Source organism: Pelophylax lessonae, assembly GCF_965119305.1.
Source record: "Pelophylax lessonae genome assembly, chromosome: 10".
In the NCBI taxonomy this organism is placed as follows: Eukaryota; Metazoa; Chordata; class Amphibia; order Anura; family Ranidae; genus Pelophylax; species Pelophylax lessonae.
In genome coordinates, this window is record NC_138777.1 from 68,669,753 (window position 1) to 68,692,735 (window position 22,983).

Sequence of the window (22,983 nt, forward strand, 5' to 3'; positions counted from 1 at the left end):
GTTTCTTTTTCAACTGGATTTTAGCTGCCTTTCTAGAAGGTAAGATTATGTAAACTGCCAACTCACTGGACATGTGATGCAGCACATCCATGTTTTCTTTCCACTAGCTTAAAGCAGACCATCACTGCATGTGAGCACCACAAACCAAAAACACAAATTCATTTTTAATATTCAAAGCAAACTACCCCGATCTATCCAAGTCTCTACGCATTATTTTGTCGATTTGTAAAAACACACCAAAGCATTTCTGGCTGTGGCCATCTTGAGTAAGGGCAGACGATTCAAGTAGCATTTACTTCGTGGAATCCATCCAGTTTAGGCATGCATGCAGGAGAGAATGCTTAGCTGAGAAATCATTTGCCCAAGCAAGAAACCAGAACATAGCAGAAGAAAAGTAAATAAAAGTTTAACATCTTGCACGTCCAAGACCCGGACGTGTTGGATCAGGTACTGCCTCTGCCAGCCGTGCCACTTTGATGCCATATATCAAAGTTACACGGTCGGTGAGTGCTAAAACAAGTAAATATGATCTACTTTCCTATTTATTTACTAATGCTAGCAGAACATAGATAATAATCAGTGTTGATTGGTAGAGTGAAGTTCCACTTTAATACAGGAGACTGTTTTGTATCCGATAACTTCAACAAGTTATATACATGAAACCACAAACCTGTATGTTGGAATGTTCCACAGGCCCTGCCATTTATAAGGCTTCATTGACAGCCACTTAAGGGTCTTCATACCGCAGTAAATTCCAAATCCATTACAAACCAGAACGTCCATTATCCACTGTCAGGGAACAAAGAAAAGGGTCTTTACACTTCAGTTTATAAACCTAAAGCAATGATAAAATCTCTATAAATGATTATTTCACTGACATAGAGCAGGCAATTTCAGTCAAGCATTTGTTGGATGGTTAAAATAATTTTTTTTTTCTTTTTAGAAACCCACACAACAGGTTAAACCTAAAACGAATCAGTGTGAGTTAATATGTAAAAACATGGTCTGTGTAGTCTGTAATCATCCAAGTACATGAGCTTGCCATTTGGATACTTTTATCAAAACAAAAGCAACAGACTCGTTGCTAATGATTGGTGGACAGAAACCATGTGACCTAGGGCTGGCACCAATTTCTATACTAAATTTAGAACAGAAAGATGTTCTTTTTTGTAGCTCAAAGTAAGGTGACTTGGTAATCGAACAATTGTCCCACTTATTCATGTGAAGTATTTTAGTGAGCTATCAATTTAAAAGTGGTTGCAAACCCTTGTTTAAAAAAACAAAAAAAAACAAACATGCCTATACTTGCCTGCTCTGTGCATGGGCTTTGCAGAGAACAGCCCTGATCCTCTTCTTCTGGGGTGCCCCAGTCTCTTATTCTTCATTATTCATGCTCCCACGAGAAGCGGCTTTCCCTGGGGGGCACCTGTGTGGGCTCAGTCCCGAGTCCTGCTGCTAAACCCGCCCCCGTGTTACTGGATTTAAATGACCGCAGAGGGAGCCAATGGCTCCTACTATCAATCTGTCCTATTAGGAGAGACAGCACTCGTGCACTTCGCTAGATCAAATCAGGCTCAAGTAGGAAAAGAGGGGGGGGGGGGGGGGGGGGGAGTCTTGGGGCATAGAAGGTTTTTTACCTTAATGCACCAGAATGCTACAGGCAAAAACGGAATTTTTGTAAAATCTTACCTGTAAAATTCCTTTCTCTGAGTCCTCCGACAGTCGCCGCCTCTTCATATTCGTCACATATGGGGTATTAGACTTTGCTCCGAAGGAGTAGCTAGGCAACAGAATATGTCAACATTAAAGCTTTTAACATATCCCACCCTCAAGGGGTGGTCCCCTCAGTCAATACCCTCCTACTTCCTGCAACCATATCTCAGTTTTAGTGGAATAGCAGTAGAGTATACAACCAAACCCCAAAAGAGGGGCGGGGGCGGCGACTGTCGGAGGACTCAGAGAAAGGAATTTTACAGGTAAGATTTTACAAAAATTCCGTTTTCTCTTACGTCCTCCGACAGTCGCCGCCTCTTCATATTCGTCACATATGGGGACGTCCCAAAGCAGTGCAAACATGAGGGGTGGGAAACGCATCCGCGCCGAAAAGGCAACGCAGTCTCCGCATCAAAGAAAGGAACCTTACCAAAGGAAGGAAACCAGCTGGGCAACAGGAAAAAACAAGTGCTCAACAGGAGCAACAACCCAGGAAAAGACAAATAACCATGGGATAAAAAACTTATCCCAACAGCCAGAGGTCCCCAACAAGGGACCCTAGGGAATTGCCGCACTAAGAACCTTGCGGCCAAAGGAAGCATCCGCCGATGCCCGAACATCTACTTTGTAGAATTTTGTGAAAGTGTGTACGGTCGACCAAGTCGCCGCCTTACACACCTGGGCTACAGAAGCCCCATGACGACAGGCCCAAGACGTACTCAGAGATCTAGTAGAGTGCACCTTCACAGGCACAGGGGGAACCTTCCCCTGCAAGGCATAGGCCTGTTCAATGGTCTGCCTGATCCATTTGGCGATGGTAGAGGCCGACGCCGCCATGCCCTTCCGAGGACCCTCTGGAAGAACAAACAAGGAGTCCGTCTATCGAAAAGACTCAGTCGATTTAAGGTAAACCCTTATCGCCCGAACAACATCCAGAGAGTGTAATCTCACCTCCTTTGGATGTTTAGGCTTCGCGCACAGCGAAGGCAAGACAATATCCTCATTAAGATGGAATTCCGAAACTCGCTTCGGAAGAAAAGAAGGATTAGGTCGCAAGACCACCTTATCCAAATGAACAACCAGATACGGAGACTTGCAGGACAAAGCTGCCAGCTCCGACACTCTGCGAGCCGAAGTGATCGCCACCAAAAAGGCGACCTTTTTGGACAACAGACAACGAGATCTCCCTGATCTGTTCAAAAGGAGCACGTTGCAACACAGACAGAACGAGATTCAAGTCCCAAGGGGGCAAAGGATCCCTCCTAGGAGGAACCAGATGCCGCACACCCTGAACAAAAGTGCCAACCAAGGAGTTGGAAGCCACGGGACGTTGAAACAGAACGGCCAGCGCAGACACCTGACCCTTAATCGTAGCCAGCGCCAAGCGCTGATCGACACCCGTTTGAAGGAAGGACAGCACTCGGGAAACCGAGTACGTGCGGGGTGAAAACCCCCTGGACTCACACCAGGCAAAATAGGCCTTCCAAGTACGGTAATAAACCTTCCCCGAGGAAGACTTCCTCGCGTTGATCAAAGTATGAACGACCTCTGGGGAGAGACCCTTCTCCTTCAGGACCTCGGTCTCAACAGCCAGGCCGTCAAAGCCAGAGACTGTAAAGCAGGATGGTATATCGGTCCCTGAGACAGGAGATCGTCTCGAAGAGGCAGACGCCACGGGGCGTCGACCGCCAGATTCACGAGGTCTGCGTACCAGGACCGGCGAGGCCAGTCCGGTGCCACAAGAATCACCATGCTGCGTTCCGAGTGTAACCTGCGAAGGAACCTGGACAGCAACTGAATCGGTGGAAACGCGTACATCAGCCTGTACTGATGCCACGGAGCCACTAACGCGTCCGACGCGTTTGCCCGAGGGTCGCGCGTCCTTGCCACGAACCTTCTCACCTTGTAGTTGAGACGGGACGCGAACAGGTCCACATCTGGAAGACCCCACTTCACGCACAACATCTGGAAGACAGTTGGGTGGAGAGACCATTCCCCCTGATCCAGGGTCTGGCAACTCAGATAGTCCGCCTGCCAGTTCTCCACCCCCGGAATGTGAACCGCCGTTATCGCCGGGACATGAGTCTCGGCCCAAGACAGAATGTCGGCCACTTCTCGAGCCGCTCGGGCACTCCTGGTGCCCCCTTGGTGGTTGATGTAGGCCACCGCCGTGGCATTGTCCGTCTGCACCCGAACCGGGCAGCCCTGCAGCCGGTCCGTCCAGCGATGAAGACAGAGATTTATCGCACGCAATTCCAGAATGTTGATCGGAAGGGAAGACTCCCTCTCCGACCAAGTTCCCTGGGCGGACAGAACGCCCAGAACACCACCCCAGCCCGACAGGCTGGCATCCGTGGTGATCACCGTCCACGAGATAGGACGAAACGATTTGCCCCCGGACACCATCGGGGACTGGAGCCACCACAGAAGGTCTCTTCTGGTGCGATGACTCAACGAGATTTGAAGATCCAGAGATTGAGGTCGCCCGTCTCACATGGACAGGATCTCCGCTTGGAGACCCCGCGTGTGAAACTGGGCGAAGGGAATCGCCTCGAAGGCCGAGACCATCAATCCCAGACATCTCATGCACGTCCGCAGAGACGAGTGCGGAACGTCCCTGAGGGACCTGACTTCCTCCTGAAGAGTTCTGAGTTTGTCTTCCGGCAGGAAGACCTTTGCCTGCACCGAGTCCAGGATCATTCCCAGGTAGGGAAGACGAACCGACGGACTCAGTGTCGACTTTGGAAAATTTATCGTCCAACCAAACTCCTGCAGAGTTTGCATCGTGACAGACAGGTCCTTCTCCAGACCCTGGCTGGTCGCAGTCCGAACCAGAATGTCGTCCAGATACCCCAGGACAGAAATGCCCTGGGCGCTCAATAATGCCAGAACCGGTGCAAGCACCTTGGTGAAGACCCGCGGAGCCGAGGCGAGACCAAAAGGCAACACCACGAACTGGTAGTGATCCTCCGCAATGGCAAATCGAAGGTACCTCTGGTGACCCTTGAAAATGGGGATGTGAAGATACGCATCCTTCAAATCGATGGAGGCCATGAATTCCCCCGGAACCAGGGCAGCCACCACCGACCGCAGGGATTCCATGCGGAACTTGCGAACCCGCACAGAGCGGTTCAGAGCCTTCAAGTCCAGAATTGGACGAACCTTGCCCTCCTTTCTGGGCACGGTGAACAGATTGGAATAAAACCCCCGAAATCTGTCCCGATGAGGCACCGGAACTACCACTCCCTGAGCCCTCAGGTCCCGCACCGCCAGGTGCAGGTCCCGTAAACGCTCTGGAGACAGTTGAAGATTTGAGGGAAAAAATCTGCTCTCCGGCCGAGAGAGAAACTCGATCTTCTAACCAGATCGAACGATCTCCTGAACCCATCTGTCCCGCACGCGGGCCAACCAGGGCTGAAGAAAACCGAGCAAGCGTCCCCCCACCCCAAAACTGGGTGAGGGCTCCCCTTCAGGCCACACTGTTATGGGCTGCGGATCCGGATTGACCGGACTTCTGTTTTCCAGACCAGGGCTTCTTCTGAGAGCCTTGACCTTTGAACGGTTTGCCCTTGTAGTGCGACCGAAAGGCACGAAAGGACCCCTGAGGGGGCGAAAATTAGCATGCTTCTTCCCAGAAGCCCCCTTAGCCTTGGGGAAATGGGGCAAGAGAGTGCTCTTACCTCCGGTGATCCCCTTAATCAACACATCCAAGGACTCCCCAAAAAGGCGAGACCCATCATAAGGCAGATTGGCTAAGGTCTTACATGAAGACTGGTCCACCGACCAACATTTCAACCAAACCAGGCGGCGAGACAACACCGCCACGCTGTGTACACGTGCAGCCAACGGGACTAAGTCCAAGTCCGCATCACACAGATACATGACACCCTGGTGGATTTTATCCACCATATCCAGGGTCGCCGGCGAGGCCGAATCGGCCACTAGGACGCGCCGAAGCATCTGCGTCCAACTTGCGACCGCCTGGGCCGCCATGAGAGAGGCAAACAGAGCCTTAAGCATAGAACCCGTAACAGAATAAGTATGACGGGCAAGAGACTCCAATCTCCTATCCGTGGCATCACGGAACACCGGGGAATCCTCTGCAGGAATCGCAGTGGATTTGTTTAAAACCGCAATTGCGTGATCCACTGGGGGTGGCACACACCACCTCTCATCAGTGGAAGGCGAGAAAGGATAACGCAGCTTGAACCTACTTGCAAACGCAGCGTTTGTTTTATGGAAGCAATCAATTCATCCATGATTGCAAGCTCTTCAGGCGAGCCAGGGGGAGAATTATCAACCCTTTCAACTTCAGCCTCCACCTCGGACCCCACTAGATCCAGGGAGGAGCGGGACCCCGATAAGGAGGCCCCCGCCACAACAACCCCATCACCTTCACCCTCAGAATCAGAGGAAAGAGCAACTCTGGGTCTTTTAGTAGATTGAGCAGCCACCAGCATCTGCACCTGAGCAGCAAGGCCAGCCACAATAGTGGCTAAATCCCCCCCTGGGGGGGAAACAGCGGTCCCCTGGCTTTCCACCAAGGCGGTAGGAAATTTGCCCTCCTGAGAATCCATTGCCCCAACAACAAATGCCAGATAATAAAGGGTTAACTGCCCCTTTAACACGCGCGGCGAGCGCAGCCCACCGCACCACAACACAAGCACAATGAGACCCCCACAGGGACAATAAAACTGACACAGGCAATGGATAGGAAGGATAAAACCTGAGGAGACCCTCGCCGCTGCTGCTGCCTCGATCGGTGTTCCTGAAGAGGAAGTGATGCTGCCAGGGCGCTCTATGAAAGCCTATGGAAGGCTACAAGAAAATGGCCGCCATGCATGTAGAACATGCGGCCGGAGCGAGTGTAGGCAAAATGGTGCCGTTTGGCGCCGAAACCGCCACTCCACAGTACAGTAATGCACACATGTCTCCATATAAAAAAACATGTCAGATCGCCGCGGCGATCGCTGTATAATGCCCAAACATGCCAGAAAACATGCCCCACAGCACACAGCTTCTCACACTGACAAGGCTGACACACACAGTGTCACACAGCTCCCCCCCCCCCCCCATTGCAGCCCACAGCATGCAGCCGAGAGATAGGGAGACAAACAGTGTGAATAGAGGCAGGTTACACAGTCCCAGACTGACACCCCCCCAGACAGACAGGTCCCCACATAAATACACTTACCTCACAGTGGCGTGGGGGACCCGCACAGGCGAACAAGCCGCTGCACATGAGGCAGGAAGAGTCGCATACAAGACGCACAGAATGGGGGTTAAGAAACCGCACAGCGTCCAGTGAGGTAGCCACCTCACCAATCATCCCTGCACCGAACAGGGATGGGTCGTTCACTGTGCCAGGAGCGTTACCTGGCTGAACGCTCGATGGCAGGCTGGGAAGCCACTGACCCACGACCTGCGACCAGGGGGATCAGCCCGAGACCCAGCCCGCATGATCCTCTTCATCCGAAGAACTAACTAATGCTGACAAAAAGAACAGCTAAGTAAAGGTAGAGAGAAAACTCAAACAAAAAATCAAAAAAGAAGAAAGAGTCTGGGGCACAAAGCCCCAGCACAGAGAGAGCCAGCCACTCCTGACAAGCTAGACATTAAAACTGAGATATGGTTGCAGGAAGTAGGAGGGTATTGACTGAGGGGACCACCCCTTGAGGGTGGGATATGTTAAAAGCTTTAATGTTAACATATTCTGTTGCCTAGCTACTCCTTCGGAGCAAAGTCTAATACCCCATATGTGACGAATATGAAGAGGCGGCGACTGTCGGAGGACGTAAGAGAAACCTTGTTTTCCCATTTTGGCTAGAGCAAGGGAGAGTAATAATCCCTGTGAGATTTATTTTTCACCACAGACAAAAAGAAACCAAGAAAGGGCGCATCGACCTAGCGCATTATCCTCAGTAATAGGCTTTATTTATGCAGCATATAAAATGGCTACTCACAAACACAGGTGTAAAAGTGATCATAACAAGCTCAGTTGCTCCAGTGTCGGGAATAGTCCATATGAAAGTCCATAATCCAATGAGATGACGGCTGACGCGTTTCGAGGCTCAGCCTCTTCCTCAGAGCCACATTTATTTTTCACCGTCTGTGTCTAATTGCAGAGATTTCCTTTTACTTCCTGTCCCATAGCCATACAGGAAGTGAGAGGAAATCCCTGCAATTTAAGGGAAATCCTGGGGGGACCCCCAGGTCACCAGGAACTTGTGTCCCCTCTATTACTTTTCTGGGGACAACCCAAAATTTGGGATTTTTACTTTCACATTTAAATATAATAGTAAACAGGACAAATAGAGGAGGGTGAATCTCCCTACACAAACAGCAATAAAAACTGACAAGCTCTAATCCCTCTGTACTCCAACCAAAACTAAAAAAAAAAAAAAAAAAAAAAAAAAAAAAAACTTGCCTCTAGTTATACTTTAAGGTGAAAAACCTTGAGGCTTTACAACAAACAAATCTATTACTAAGAAACAATGCTAGTATTAAAGTATCCTGTTTAAAAGTTTTTAGTTAGCACAAATCTCGAGGTATTGCTGTTTGCTATTGTACAGCATTAGGTATAAAGATTTGTAGATGAGCAACTGCCATTGCACCACCTCACAATTTAATAAATATGTTTCCATAACATTGCATATTCCTGATATACCATGTACTTGTGTTTAAAAGTATCCTGTTCTCTGTGAATTGTATATTGTGCGATATACCCGGTGATGCTGCCAGTTCCCCTGGATTAATAAATAAAACAAATTCTCTTTTTGGCTGTGAAGTATTTGGATGACGGGTCCGACTCGCACCGGAATGCTTTGCCCCACCTGAGCGGCTTTTCTTTGTTAGTATCAATGATTAATAAAATGTAGACATGCTGACATACAGACATAAATGAAAGACATGCTGAAATATACTAAAAGCGTGTAAGTTAAGGAAAAATAGCTGAATCATTCCCACTTACATGATCCCACCAGCATTCACTGAAATTGGGCAGCTGGTGCTCCAGGCTGTATTCCAGGAACTCAAACATTACGCTGATCATCATACACATCCACCAGTCTCTTATCACTAGTGTCTACGAGTGAACAAGAAAAAGACATGTCAGTTCAGGTAGAATTCAAGCTGGTTAGTACTGCCATTCACACAATGACAGCAGCAATGAGGGCTCTATTAGACAATTGATTCTAAATGGCAGTACTGTGCAAATGAAACTCCCAGCCTTGCTATCATTTGAATGCCGGAGGACCCACCAACACATGCCAGTAATAGATACACCTATGGCACTGGGAGGCTGGTTTGAGTTTACGATGGGTCACTGATTCCTTTGAAAAAGCATTACATTTCTGGGCTGCAGTGCCAGCAATCAGCAGCTTAACAAAACAACTTTGCTTGATTTAATAAAGAAGCAGAAAATCCTCACCCAAAAATCAAATTTCCGTTCATTTTGAATTATCCAGTCATTTGGAAATGCTTTTCACAGGACTGAATATCTGAAGTGAATATTTACACAATGTTTGGAGTGAAGATTTCCTGCCTGTGTATTACACATCTAATGTCATGGTAGCCAAGTGCTTTTCACTTCTAGGGTGCTTTGTTCAAATCCCATCAGAGATGCTTTTTGTATGAATTTGGATCACATTTGTATTCTCTATATAAACCGATCCAACTTTTATTACACAAAATCAAGTAAAAAAAAAAAAATTATATATATATATATATATATATATATATATATATATATATATATATTTTTTTTTTTTTTTTTTGATAGCATGCCTTTTTTTTATGTGGTGGAAGCCGCTTTGTATTTCTTCTGCCAAAAATCTTCTCCCCTTTTTTTTTCTGTATATTACACCAACATGGGCAATGCAGTGTACAGCAGTGTACACTCTTGGCATCTGTGAAGTGTGAACAAAAACAACTGTGCCAGCAGCAAGAGTGCAGCACACCAAGATGCAAAATAATATGCTCTTCCTTTATTGAAATAGCCAGCAGGAACAAGTTCTATTCGGACATGTTTCACGCTGGGCACAATGCTTTCTAAAGTAATAGGTTCCTGTTGCTGGTACAATGGATTGCTTCTGGAGACAGGCTGAGTCAGCACCCGAGATGTGATTGTGGAGGCCTGATCTCACCTGGAGCACCATGTGAAATATTTGCATGTGGAGCAGAGTGCTGGAATAATGCAACATTAACAGAAATGTGCACAAGTTTCATCATCACTAGCCGCCCTCTGGTGGAAGGAGGCAGAAGCCAGCAGTGAAGAAGCTTCTACTAAGATAGCAGTGGTAAGGGAGTGCGCAGAGCTGTTATTGTTGTAATTGTTATTTTTGGAGCAAGGCAAACAGAGGTAAGTTTGCCATAATGTGTAAGTATCAACAGGTCTTCTAGCCATGATCAAATTAGCTGCCTTTTTAAAAACTTCAAATGGGTTGCTAGAGCAGGAAAAAAACACCATAAAACACTGAAAAAGTGCAGGAGATGTTATCCGCTTGGCTGCTATGGGCAACACATCCACCTTGTTTTTCAAAGAGTAAACCCAATACTTGCATCTAGCCCAGGAGTCCCCAAACTGCAGCCTGGCAGCCAGATGTGGCCCTTTGGATGCTTTAATCCGGCCCTTGGGGCACTATTTTCATCTACTGATACAAACAATGGAATATAACTCCCCCCACTGATATCAATAAAGGGGCAAATTTCCTCCCAATGACAGGGCCCAATTCCTTCCAATGGTGCCAATGGTGGGGCCCAATTCCTCCCAATGGACCCAACGGTGGGGCCCACATCCTCCCAATGGACCCAACGGTGGGGCTCACATCCTCCCAATGGCGCCAACGGTGGGGCCCAATTCCTCCCAATGGCGCCAACGGTGGGGCCCAATTCCTCCCAGTGGCGCCAACGGTGGGGCCCAATTCCTCCCAGTGGCGCCAACGGTGGGGCCCAATTCCTCCCAATGGCGCCCACGGTGGGGCCCAATTCCTCCCAATGGCGCCAACGGTGGGGCCCAATTCCTCCTAATGGCGCCAACGGTGGGGCCCAATTCCCTCAAATGACAGGGCACAATTTCCTCCCAATGACACCAATGTCAGGGCACAATCCTCTCAATGACATAGGGCACAATTTCTCCAGCTGGCACCAACGAAGGGGCAATATTACATGTACATAGTTAGTGAGGTTGAAAAAAAAAAAAAAAAACACACCAGTCCATCTAGTTCAACCCATGATGAGTGTGTATAAACGTTTATGTCAATAGTACATTGTATACTCCTGTATGTTGTGGTCATTAAGGTGCCCATCTAATAGTTTTTGAAACCATCAACGCTCCCTGCTGATACCACTGCTTGTGGAAGAGAATTCAACATCCTTACCGCTGACAGTAAAGAACCCTTTACGCAGTTGAAGGTTAAACTGCTTCTCTTCCAATTTTAGTGAATGGCCGCGTGTCTTTTTAATGTAAGGGATTACACTGAAAAGTTTGTTCCCCGTGCTAGGGTCGCCAGTATGGTATTTATACATGGATATCAAATCCCCTCTCAAGTGTCTCCTCTTCAGAGAGAATAAGTTCAATGCTTGTAGTCTTTCCTCATAGCTAAAGTCCTCCAGTCCCTTTATTAGCTTTGTTGCCCTTCTCTTAACTCTGTCCAGTTCCAGCACATCCTTCCTGAGGACCGGTGCACAGAACTGGACGGCATACTCAAGATGCGGCCAGACCAGAATCTTAAAGAGTGGGAGAATTATCGTTTTATCTCTGGAGTGAATCCCACTTTTTAATACGGACCAGTATTCTGTTGGCTTTTCATGCAGAAGCTTGTCAGTGCAAGCAATTGCTGAGCTTGCCATCTACTAGGATCCCCAGGTCCTTATCCATTCTATATTCACCCAGAGGTTCTGCCCCTAGTGAGTAACTTGCGCTCGTATTTTTTGCATCCAATGCATTACCTTACATTTTCTAACATGAAACTTTATTTGCCATGTAGTTGCCCACACAGTTATTTTGTTCCAGGTCTTCTTGTAAGGTTTCCACATCCTGCGTAGAAGTTATTGCCAATGCTTAGCTTAGTATCGTCCGCAAATACTGAGATTGAGCTGTTAATCCCATCCTCTAGAATAGATCGTTTATGAATTGGTGAAGATTGGTCCCTGGACAGATCCTTGGGGGACCGCACTTTCCACACCAGACCATTCCGGGTACTCTCCATTTATCACCACCCTTTAGACTCGCCCCTGAAGCCAGTTTTCAATCCAGGTACTCACCCTATGGTCCATACATACGTACCTTAGTTTGTACAGTAAATGTTTGTGGGGAACTGTATTAAATGCCTTTGCAAAATCCAGATACACCACATCTACAGGCCTTCCTTTATCTAGATGGCAGCTCACTTCTTCAAAGAAGGTTAATAGATTTGTTTGGCAAGAACGATTCTTCATGAATCCATACTAATTACTAATAATGATACTGTTTTCATTACTAAAATCATGTATATTAGTCCCTTATCATCCCCTCCAATAGCTTGCAGACTACTGATGTTAGGCTAACCGGCCTGTAGTTCCCAGGGATATGTTCCTCCCATTAACACCAGGATGGGGTATTGTTTATTCCCACTGACGTGGGGACCTTTACTACTCCCAATGGCCACAGTCCAGCCCCATTTAACTCTGAAGAACAGTAAACTGGCCCTTTGTTTAGAAAGTTTGGAGACCCCTGATCTAGCCCCCCCCCCCCAAAAAAAAAAAACACAAAAAATTACAAAATTCGTTTTTTTTTTTGGTCACAACTTACTTTTATGTACCAACCAAGAAAGTGTGCGGGTACAAAGCCATCAATTTTATCCTGAAAAAATAAAAATAAAAACATTATAAAGACAAATGATATAAACTGCATATTAAAATAATGCGTACAATGGCAAATATTGTGTCAGCTGTGCAGGCGGGGTGAGGGGAAGCATAAGTTGTCAAACAGCTTCACCTTTCATAACGCAAAAGGTACTAGTTGAGACCATATGGTGTCAAATATGCTGGGGTGCCTCAAATTAACAGCAATGATTAACAAGACCTATATACAATCCTGTTTTATAGAAGTTCCTGCCCATATATCTGACATGCTTTTGCCAGTTGTGTCATAAATTCCAAAGAAAATGCGTTTAAGAAACAGTTTCTGGGTAAAGACAGATGTGAACAATTTACAAGCTACTAAAGGGGTCAATTCATTAAAAGATAAATACTGCACAAATGTTTGAGTTAAAATAACTCATGGTATTTATCTCAAAAGTACTCAATTAACTAAAAATCATGCGTTCTTTACCGAATGCCTTAAATATTTATGTTTTGCGATATCACTATTATGCATTGTTTTTGGTGTTTTTTTTCACATTTTTCTTTTACATGCTAACACTGCAAAAGAGGAAGGAATAAATGCTCAGAAATACTATGAAACTGAAAACATTCTAGTGTGTTTTAGACCCCGTTCACACTGGGGCGACTTGTCAGGCGACCTGGTCGCCTAACAAGTCGCCATGGGTCGTCTGCCATAGAGTAGCACAGGACCCGTTCTAATAGGAGCGACACAAGTCGCTCCGACTTAGAAAAAGGGTCCTGAGCTTCTTTGGGGCGACCTGCATAGACTTCAATGATATGAAGTCCGTGCCGGCCGCTCCGAGGTCGCGGTGCGAGCTGCGCACCGAGATTTCACAGGTCGCCCCGGCAAGTCGGGTCGCGCCTGTGTGAACCGGCTGTTAATTCACAGAACAATCTTCCTCTTGTAAAATGTTACAATATATTTTATTTCCTGAGCTCAGAGCAAAACATTTCCACACCAATACATTGTATACTTTTCATTCATAGCCAGTGCAGAGTTCCCCTTATTTTGTACATTGCTAAAATACGACTGCCTACAGGCAGGTGATAAACAACCAAGTGGGTGTTTATTGTCTTTTTTTCTGTATTTATCTCACATTTTTAACAAATGTGCAGTGTTTACCTCACATTCGATATTTTAGTTTGATGAATTGGCTAGCTCGTACAAAATTTCCGGAGCGGGAGGTCATGTGACCTTCATATCACATGCGGTAATCTTTAGTAAATTGACCCCTAAGAGTTCAAAGCATAAACTACAAACTGGCTAGGTTCACACTGGTGCAATCACAGATATCGCATGTGATTTGCACCGCATTGCTATGCAGATCACATGCGATATCTGTGCAATGCAAATTTAGCCACACAGTTTGTATGGCTGAATTCGCGTTGTATTCGGACCAAAATGGTACAGGACCCTTTTTTGGGCCGCAATGGAATCTGATTGCAAGCGTGTTCACACCCATGCAATCAGATTCCTGTATCATTTTCATAGTTCGCACTGCGATCTGACCTGGGGAGTGTCATTCATTTTACAATGACACCCACAGTGGTTTACAGATGTCAGTGTGAACCATCTGATTCAGGTGCGATGGGGGTGAACCCGCACAAGATTCCCTACATTGCACCAGTGTGAACCCAGGCTAAATGTTTCAGGCTCTAATCTGCCAATGACAATAACTCACCCTAGCTCCACCGCACTGTGGGAAGATAAAGAGCTAAGTGTCGGTGCTCAGGCTTAACGTCCAAATCAAATGTTATATGAATAAAGCCGGCACACGAAAAGGCTTCTTCCAAGTAAAATTCTTTATTCCAACATGGATAGCGGTGACAACATGACAAATGCTCACGTGTTTCGGCTTTACGCCTTCCTCATAGCATGTACCGGCTTTATGCCTTCCTCATAGCATCTAATCTGCCAATAATTGTCCTAAATTTGAAGTGAAAAGGACTTGTGCAAGAAGGCCTTATCTTACCATATACTGTATGTATACTCCATTTACTAAGCAAACCCTTTATATTCCACACAAATGTTCTTATAAAAAATATCTTAAAACGGAGTTCCACCCTATTTTTCCACTTTGCAGTTTCTGGTACATTAAAACAACCTGAAGAAGAATTGGATATTTTTTTTTTTTGTTTCACTTATCTGATTTTTTTCTGAAAATTAACTTACCTTCCTTCAACTTCCTCCCTCTGTGGACGCCGACGTCACTTCCTCCTTTGCATTGACTCCTGGGAGATGAGCGCCATCAATCCCAGGAGTCAATGCGCCTGCACCGGTGTCCCTCGTCACTTCCGGGGCAGGCACGTCATTCCCTGCTGAATGCATTAGAACAGCCTCTGGGCATTCGTAGAACCAGCTGATGACGCGCCTGCCCCGGAAGTGACGAGCATGGCCTTCTGGGACTCTGCCATCCAGGAAGAGGGAGGCGATGAGGGACGCTCCTGCTTCAGCTGCCCACACTGCAGATGGCAGCGCCGAACAAGAAATTTTCAAGGTAAGTTGAAATCACAGGATTTCAGCTCTCTTTAACCACGGGAAAATTTACCCCCAGGCCATTTTTTTTTTCAATTTAGTACTGCGTTACACGAATATTTTTACTACTTTCTGTTATAAAACATGTTCAATAAAAAAAAATTGAAAACAATCTAATTTCTTTATCAATTTAGGCCAATATGTATTCTGCTACTGCTACATTTTCTTTTTTTTAACAAAAATAATCACAATAAGCGTATATTGATTGGTTTGTTCAAATTTTATAGCATCTACAATCTATGCAATATTTTTATTTTTTTTACTAGTAATGGCGATCAGCAGACAATTTGGACACTGACACTTTTTAGGGACCCGTTACATTATTACAGTGACCAGTGCTAAAAACAAATATGCACTGTCACTGTACTAATGACACTGGCTGGGAAGGGGTTATCAGGGGCAATCCAAGAGTTAAATGTGTTCCTAGCCAGTACTTGTGCACTGTGGGCGAGGTGATTTTACTAAGGGAAGGCACAGATCTGTGTCTCTGCTTCGCAGGAACACAGGATCAATGCCTTCCCTACAGATTGCCATTCTGCCTGTGTACTGATCAGCAGGTGCCGACAGAGTCCGCAGTACCTGCTGCTGGGCTCCCACTGGGTGGGATCACAGCGGGAACAAGTCCCGGGCGGGACGCATGCGCGTTCTACCCGGCAGAGCCAGATCGCGTATATTTACATGATCCGGCGCACAGGTGCCGCCCTGTAGCAGTAAAACTACTATGGGGCAGCCCAAAAGTGGTTAACTGTTCTGTAAGCTCAACAGTTCCTTTCCAATATTATGGCCCTTTGAGTATCAATAACCAGTTTGTGATCTCTGTGTAGATCCCTGGACCAAATTTAGCAGAATCAACATGCGTTAACGTTTCATTAACTACTTTGGCTACTTAAATAACTTTTACATTTGTTTAGTATAACGTGAAATTTGGATTTTTGACTTACTGTAAAAAACTTTCTCTGATTTTCATTGACAGATACTGCTCCTGTCAGTCTCGGTAAGTCAAAAATCCCATTTTTCTCTTTCGTTCGTTGACGGACACAGCCTCTGTCATTTTTAACCATTGGGACATCCCAAAACAGTGTAAGGCTCCGTTCACATGTAGGCGTTTTTGGGGAGTTTTTCTGCTCTAGGATCAGCTCTCAAAACGCCCAAGAAGACAAATCCTATTCATTTCAATGGCCCCTGTTCACATCTGAGCGTTTTGATGCTGTATACAAAACGCCCAACGCTCAAAAAAGTACATGAGCTTCTTTTTGGGCAGATTACAGGTGTTTTCCATTGATCTCTATTCAATCTAAAAACGCCTGCACAAAAATCGCGGTAAAAAACGCGGTAAAACTTTACGCTCAGGTGTGAATGTAGCCTTAAACATGAGGGGTGGGAAACAGCAAAAAAAAAATCCCAAGACTAAACAGCCAACCAGGCAACAGGGGCTCAAGCTAAACAACTGGAGCAAACCTGAAAAAAACACTACACCCTCAAAGAGGATCAGGTCCTCTTAAACAGCAGCCTGCAAAACCTTGCGGCCAAAAGAGGCATCCGCAGTTGCCAACACATCCACTTTATAAAACTTTGTAAAAGTGTGCTCCGACGACCAGGTGGCTGCCTTGCAAACCTGCCCCACTGACGCTTGATGGCAGAAGGCCCAGGAGGCACTAAGGGCCCTAGTAGAGTGCGCCTTGACAGGGAAAGGAGGAACCTGACCCTTAAAGAAATAGGCCTGAATCACTGTCTGTCTGATCCATCTGGAAATGGTCGCAGAGGAAGCCAACAACTGCGGGGTCCATCCGTGAGCACAAAGTTTGACTTCCTGAAAGTCTCAGTAGCTGCCAGGTACCCCCTAATTGCCCAGAACACATCCAAGGAATGCAAGGAGATCCGCAAAATGTATATTTTGCGGATCTCCTTGACGTTTACCAAAGACCCGGGGCCGGAAACCAGCGAAAGCACCAATAATGGGTGAGGGCAGACCTTCATGCTAAAGGAGTGTTGTCTGCTGGTCCGAGGAAGCTAGCTCTAGGCTTACCCTACCAAGGTTGCTTGGAACCTCCCTGGAAAGATTTAAAAGAACTATTTCCCTTATTCTCCGTCACAGAAGCACAAAATCATTTTCTCTCTTTCAATATCTCTTTTATTGTAATTTTCCAAAAAAAATACACATACACAAAAGAAACAAAACCACAAAATATCAACATAAGATGTTACAATTAAATTATTGAATCATTTTCTATGGGCTGAGGAGGCGGCGAGGCTCCTTCCCTTTCCTTGTCTGTGGTAGGAAGGTACTTTTTATCACCACCGCTGAAACAAAGTTTGGACAGCACAGGAGCTGTATCCAAAGCCGCATCACAAATAAACTATAAACTGCAGCCCATTGACCAACTGGTCCACTAAATCAACATAAGCAGCGGGGACTTTCTTGTCAGCTGGGTCCTTAAGGGACGGGATTCCTGTACTAAGATTATGGTTGCTTTATTCAACCTGAAAACAGGAGGGTCCACCACTAGTGAACTAGTCAACTTTTTTAAAAGTCATTCCTCAAAAGGGTAACGTATAGCAAAACGTTTGGGGACCACAAAAGGTAATTTTGGTTATTCCCATTCCTTACAGAAAAACCTGTCAAAATAAGGCACCATAAAGAGAAACACCTTTGGAGTACCGAGGTGGCGACTTATGGGTACCAAACGACACAGCCACGTCCGTGGCTACATCAGCCACATCCTCGATTTTTAAAGTCACTCACACTGCAGTGAGAAGTGCGTCTACCAGCGTTTTTTCTTTCGCTGCTGTGACCATGGAAGAATCAACCTCACTATCGGATGGATCCGGGGGTGTGATATTAAGCCCCCTGGATGGGCCGTGTCCACGGCGGCATCAGGCTCATATTTAGAGGAGACAGACTGAGCAAGGGAAGGCGGGGGCGCTTTCTCCTGGGCCTTTGCCCACACGCCACATTCACCCGGGACACTAAGGACTGCCGTCAGTGCAACAATGGGAAGCTGGGGTTCCGAGGGACCTGACACCTCCATGAGGGGGGTCAGTGGGGGAGATGTGATCCTAAGGCTCCATAAGAAATGGAAGACCTTGCAGTATAAAAACTATCTTTTGGCACCACTAAAAGAATCTCCTCAAGGCACCTATCAGCAGACAGAGATAACAGGAACCCCCAAAGACTCACCCTACCGACTGGAGGAGCGCAGAGAATTCAAACCCAGCATAATCATGGACGCTATTCCTGTTCATATGTCCTGGGCACAGGAAGAGGAAACTAAGGAGGAAGAGGATGAGCTTCGGCATATGCCCATGAGGCTTCAGTTGTTTCCAGCATCTCCCAGACTAAGGGAAAATGGCCCCCGTGACATCATCCAATTACACAAACCTAGCCGCCAACCAGAGACCAGCCAGACTAAAGGAAAATGGCCACCATCAGTTACAAACACTGAAGCATGCTGCCAGGTTCTTTCCTGCACCGTCTGCAACGCTGCACCCTCTGCAAGGGGACCCCCCTGAAGGAAGGACACAGGTTTCGGGGAGACTCTGCTGTGCACTCTCTGCACTGGACCCCCCCTGCACTATACCCACTAGGATGACCGGAACCTCTTCTGCCTTGATCTGGCGCAGGAGTCTCGGCAGAAGCTTGAGAGGAGGGAAAGCAAAAAATCAGACTATACCGACTCCTAGGAGCCACTAATGAGTCTGTGGCATCGGCTAGAGGATTCCGCAACTGTGCCACAAACCTCTGCACTATCCTGTTGAAGCGAGAGGCCAACAGATCCACCTCGGGAGTACCCCACTGGAAACACAACTGATGAAACATCTCTGGATGAAGTGACCATTCCCCTTGGTCCAACGCCTGTCGACAGAGGTAATCCGCCTGCCAATTTTCCACCCCTGAAATGTGCACAGCAGAGAGGGCTGGAGCGAATTGTACTGCCCACCTTAGAATGTCGGCTACTTCCCGAGCCGCCAGGACACTTCTCATGCCCCCTTGGTGATTGACATAGGCCACGACCGTGGCATTGTCTGATTGAATCTGTACCGACACCCCTGGAGACAACATGTCCATTGATCCAGACAGTCTGGTCGCTCAAAGTTCCAGTACATTTATTGGTAGCCTGAACTCTTCCAGATTCCAGACCCCGGGTACACTGTGTGCCGAGGACGCCTCCCCACTCGGACAGGCTGGCTTCCCTGGTGACGACCGTCCAGTATAGGTGAAGAATCGATTTGCCCTGATAACGTGGCAGAGACTGAGGATTCTTGTTCCATTTCACCAGAATCTCTTTTTGCAGAGATCTTGTGTGTAACTGTGCAAACGGAACCGCCTCAAAAGGTAGACACCATCAGGCCCAGTACCCACATGCAAGACCAAAGAGATGGCCATCTGCTGGACAGCAGAAGCTGAACTGCCGCCTGCCATTTCTGAATTTTTTCCAGAGAAAGAAACACTTTGGCTGAGGCCGAGTCCAGAGTCAGACCGAGATAGTCCAGACTTGTGGACGGAACCAGAGCCGTCTTCTGAAGATTCAGAATCCAACCAAACTCCCTCAGAGTTCTCAGAGTAATCTCCAAGTTTCCCAACAGAACAGTCAAAAGACTCTGCTCGCAAAAGCAGATCGTCCAGATAACCCAGTACCGCTATCCCCCAATGAGGCAGCAATGCTAGCACAGGGGCCAATACTTTTGTGAAGACCCGAGGAGCGGAGGCGAGACCAAAAGGGTAACGGCACAAACTGATAATGCTCCTCGCTCACGGCAAAGCGGAGGAAGGGCTGGTGGCCGACACATAATGGGATGTGTAGGTGTCCTTAAAGTCGATAAAGACAGCCAGCGTGTTTTGGAGGTCAAAGGAACTCCCCCCTTCATCAGGGCTACAACAAAACATATTATGTAAATAGAATTGTGTTTGATAATATAATGAACCTAACAATCCACAAAGCCACTGTTCTTGTCACAGGCATAATTCCCAAACCTTCCCAGACGTGAAGGTCCTACAACACTTAAGTGATGTCAAAGTTACTGAGCCCTGGTCAGGAAGACGACTTTCAGTAAGATCCTCAAAGGAGTGGGGACCATCTATTCCAGAGAATGAACATTAAACTGGTATTAAATTAGAACTATAGGCAAGAATTTGACTAAGGGAGAGTTATAACCCGTCAAATTTTTATTTTGCCTTCTGTGTCCCACTGCTGAGATTTCCCTTTCTTCCTGTCCCATAGCCAAACAGGAAGAGGAAATCCCTGCAAATTAAGGGAATTCCTTGGGGACCCCCAGGTCACCAGAACTGGTGTCCCCATTGGAAGATTTCCCCTCTTTTACTTTTCTGAGGACGACCCAAAATCTGGGATTTTCTTTTACTTTCACTTTCAATTTGAATGGTAAACAGGATAACTAGAGAGAGTGAATCTCTCTATAAGGGCACAGACAGAAAAAAACCCTGATGGGTTCTAATCCCTCTGCAGTCTATCCAAAACTAGAAAAATGTTTTGCCTTTAGTTATACTTTAAAGTCAAGTTTTTATTTTCCCTAAATCAGATAAAAATAACTTAACTCACATGCATTTATTTTCTTTAAAGAATTTGTGATCAAATGAAAAAAGTAAAATCTCCATGTTAAATATGTATGACAAATCTATTCAGTGTTTTGTCGCTTTATGAGATTTAAAACGCATTAGTCTTTTCCTTTTTTTTAAAAAGGCATTGCAAATAAGAAACCTTTTAATCTCAGACATTGTGTAAGCAATAATCTGTGACAGCAGACCTACAGAGGCAGATTTTTAATTAACTACTTTATGCAGCAGAATTAAGCTTATTTTATATGCCCATCAGAATCACTTTTATAAGCATCTATAACAGCCAGATATAGATTTAATGCTTTTAATTTTAGTTTATCCTTTCTTTCCGGAAGCATCTAAAAATTAAAGGAGGCATATCTGCAAGCTGTGGCTTTTGGGAAACGAGCAGTTCTCACTTTTACAACCACTGTTAGGTTAACACATTATGCACTTGCTTAAACTACTTATCTTTTGCTTGTCATTTTGTTACAAGAGTATAGAGATGACACAAATCCTTTGCAATCCTTTCTAATCCAGGATTGGACTGTCTGCAATGCATTCCAGATGTGGAATGTCACACTTGAACCCTGCAGATTGCCAGTGAATCTAAAGTGGCAGAGGCTATGTACTGCAGATAATCAGTTGAAAGGTCATTTAACGGCTAAAAAAAGTCAAACTATTCAATTCCAGCATGGCCATAAATCACTGTGGTATCAGATATTACCTGCCTTGAAATGGATTCATGTTCGATTTTTCTACGGTTTCTGAGTATATCCTTAACAAAGAAGGCATTTGCCGTATAACTGCTATCACAGGCAAAAAAAAATGAATTTTTGTAAAATCTTACCTGTAAAATTCCTTTCTCTGAGTCCTCCGACAGTCGCCGCCTCTTCATATTCGTCACAATGGGGTAATTGACCTTTCTCCGTAGGAGTAGCTAGGCAACAGAATATGTCAATATTAAAGCTTTTAACATATCCCACCCCCAGGGGGTGGTCCCCTCAGTCAATACCCTCCTACTTCCTGTATCCATACCTCAGTTTCAGTAGAATAGCAGTAGAGTATATAACCAAACCCCAAAAGAGGGGCGGGGACGGCGACCGTCGGAGGACTCAGAGAAAGGAATTTTACAGGTAAGATTTTACAAAAATTCCGTTTTCTCTTACGTCCTCCGACAGTCGCCGCCTCTTCATATTCGTCACAATGGGGACGTCCCAAAGCAGTGCAAACATGAGGGGTGGGAAACGCAGCCGCGCCTAAGGCAACGCAGTCTCCACAGCAGAAACAAAGGAACCTTACCAAAGGAAGGAAACCAGCTGGGTAGCATGAAAAAACTTGCTCAACAGGAGCAACAACCCAGGAAAAAACAAATAACCTAGGGATAAACGATATCCCAAACAGCCAAGGGCCCAAAAACAAGGGACCCTAAGGTACTGCCGCACTAAGAACCGTGCGGCCAAAAAAAGCATCTGCCGATGCCTGAACATCCACTTTGTAGGATTTTGAGAAGGTGTGAACGGACGACCAAGTCGCCGCCTTACACACCTGGGCCACAGAAGCCCGATGATGACAGGCCCAAAACATACTCACTCAGAGATCTGGTAGAGTGCGCCTTCACAGGCATAGGGGGAACTTTCCCCTTCAGAGCATAGGCCTGTTCAATGGTCTGTCTGATCCATTTGGCGATGGCAGAAGCCGACGCCGCCATGCCCTTCCGAGGTCCCTCTGGAAGGACAAATAAAGAATCCGACTTGCGAAAAGATTCCGTCGATTTCAGGTAAACCCCGATCGCCCGAACAACATCCAGGGAGTGCAAATCCACCTCCTTCGGATGTTTAGGCTTCGCGCAGAGCGAAGGCAAGACAATGTCCTCATCAAGGCGAAATTCCGAGATCCTCTTCGGAAGAAAAGAAGGGTTAGGTCGCATGACCACCTTATCCAAGTGAATGACCAAATACGGAGATCTGCAGGACAAAGCTGCCAGCTCCGACACCCTGCGAGCCACCAAAAACGCGACCTTCTTGGACAACATAGACAACGAGTTGCAACACGGACAGAACAAGGTTCAAGTCCCATGGAGGCAAAGGTACCCTCCTAAGAGGGACCAGATGTCGCACCCCTTGAACAAAAGTGCTAACCAAGGGGTTAGACGCCACAGGGCGTTGAAAAAGAACGGCCAGCGCAGAAACCTGGCCCTTGATCGTAGCCAACGCCAAACGCTGGTCCACACCCGTTTGAAGGAAAGACAACACCCTAGACACCGAGTATGAGCGAGGGGGATACCCCCTGGACTCACACCAGGCAAAATAGGCCTTCC

The 22,983-nt window shown here is 46.4% G+C and overlaps 1 protein-coding gene across 2 annotated transcripts in view; it reads right to left on the bottom strand.

The window, feature by feature from the left end:
• PTDSS2 (phosphatidylserine synthase 2) overlaps positions 1-22,983 on the bottom strand; it is a 167,191-nt gene that overhangs the window by 26,389 nt on the left and 117,819 nt on the right. For both annotated transcript variants that reach the window (XM_082270392.1, XM_082270393.1), the window contains 3 exons: positions 12,503-12,553; positions 8,684-8,797; positions 671-789 (listed from right to left, as the gene is read on the bottom strand). In XM_082270392.1, coding sequence (XP_082126518.1) covers positions 671-789; positions 8,684-8,797; positions 12,503-12,553 — 284 coding nt within the window. The remainder of the gene's footprint in view (positions 1-670; positions 790-8,683; positions 8,798-12,502; positions 12,554-22,983) is intronic.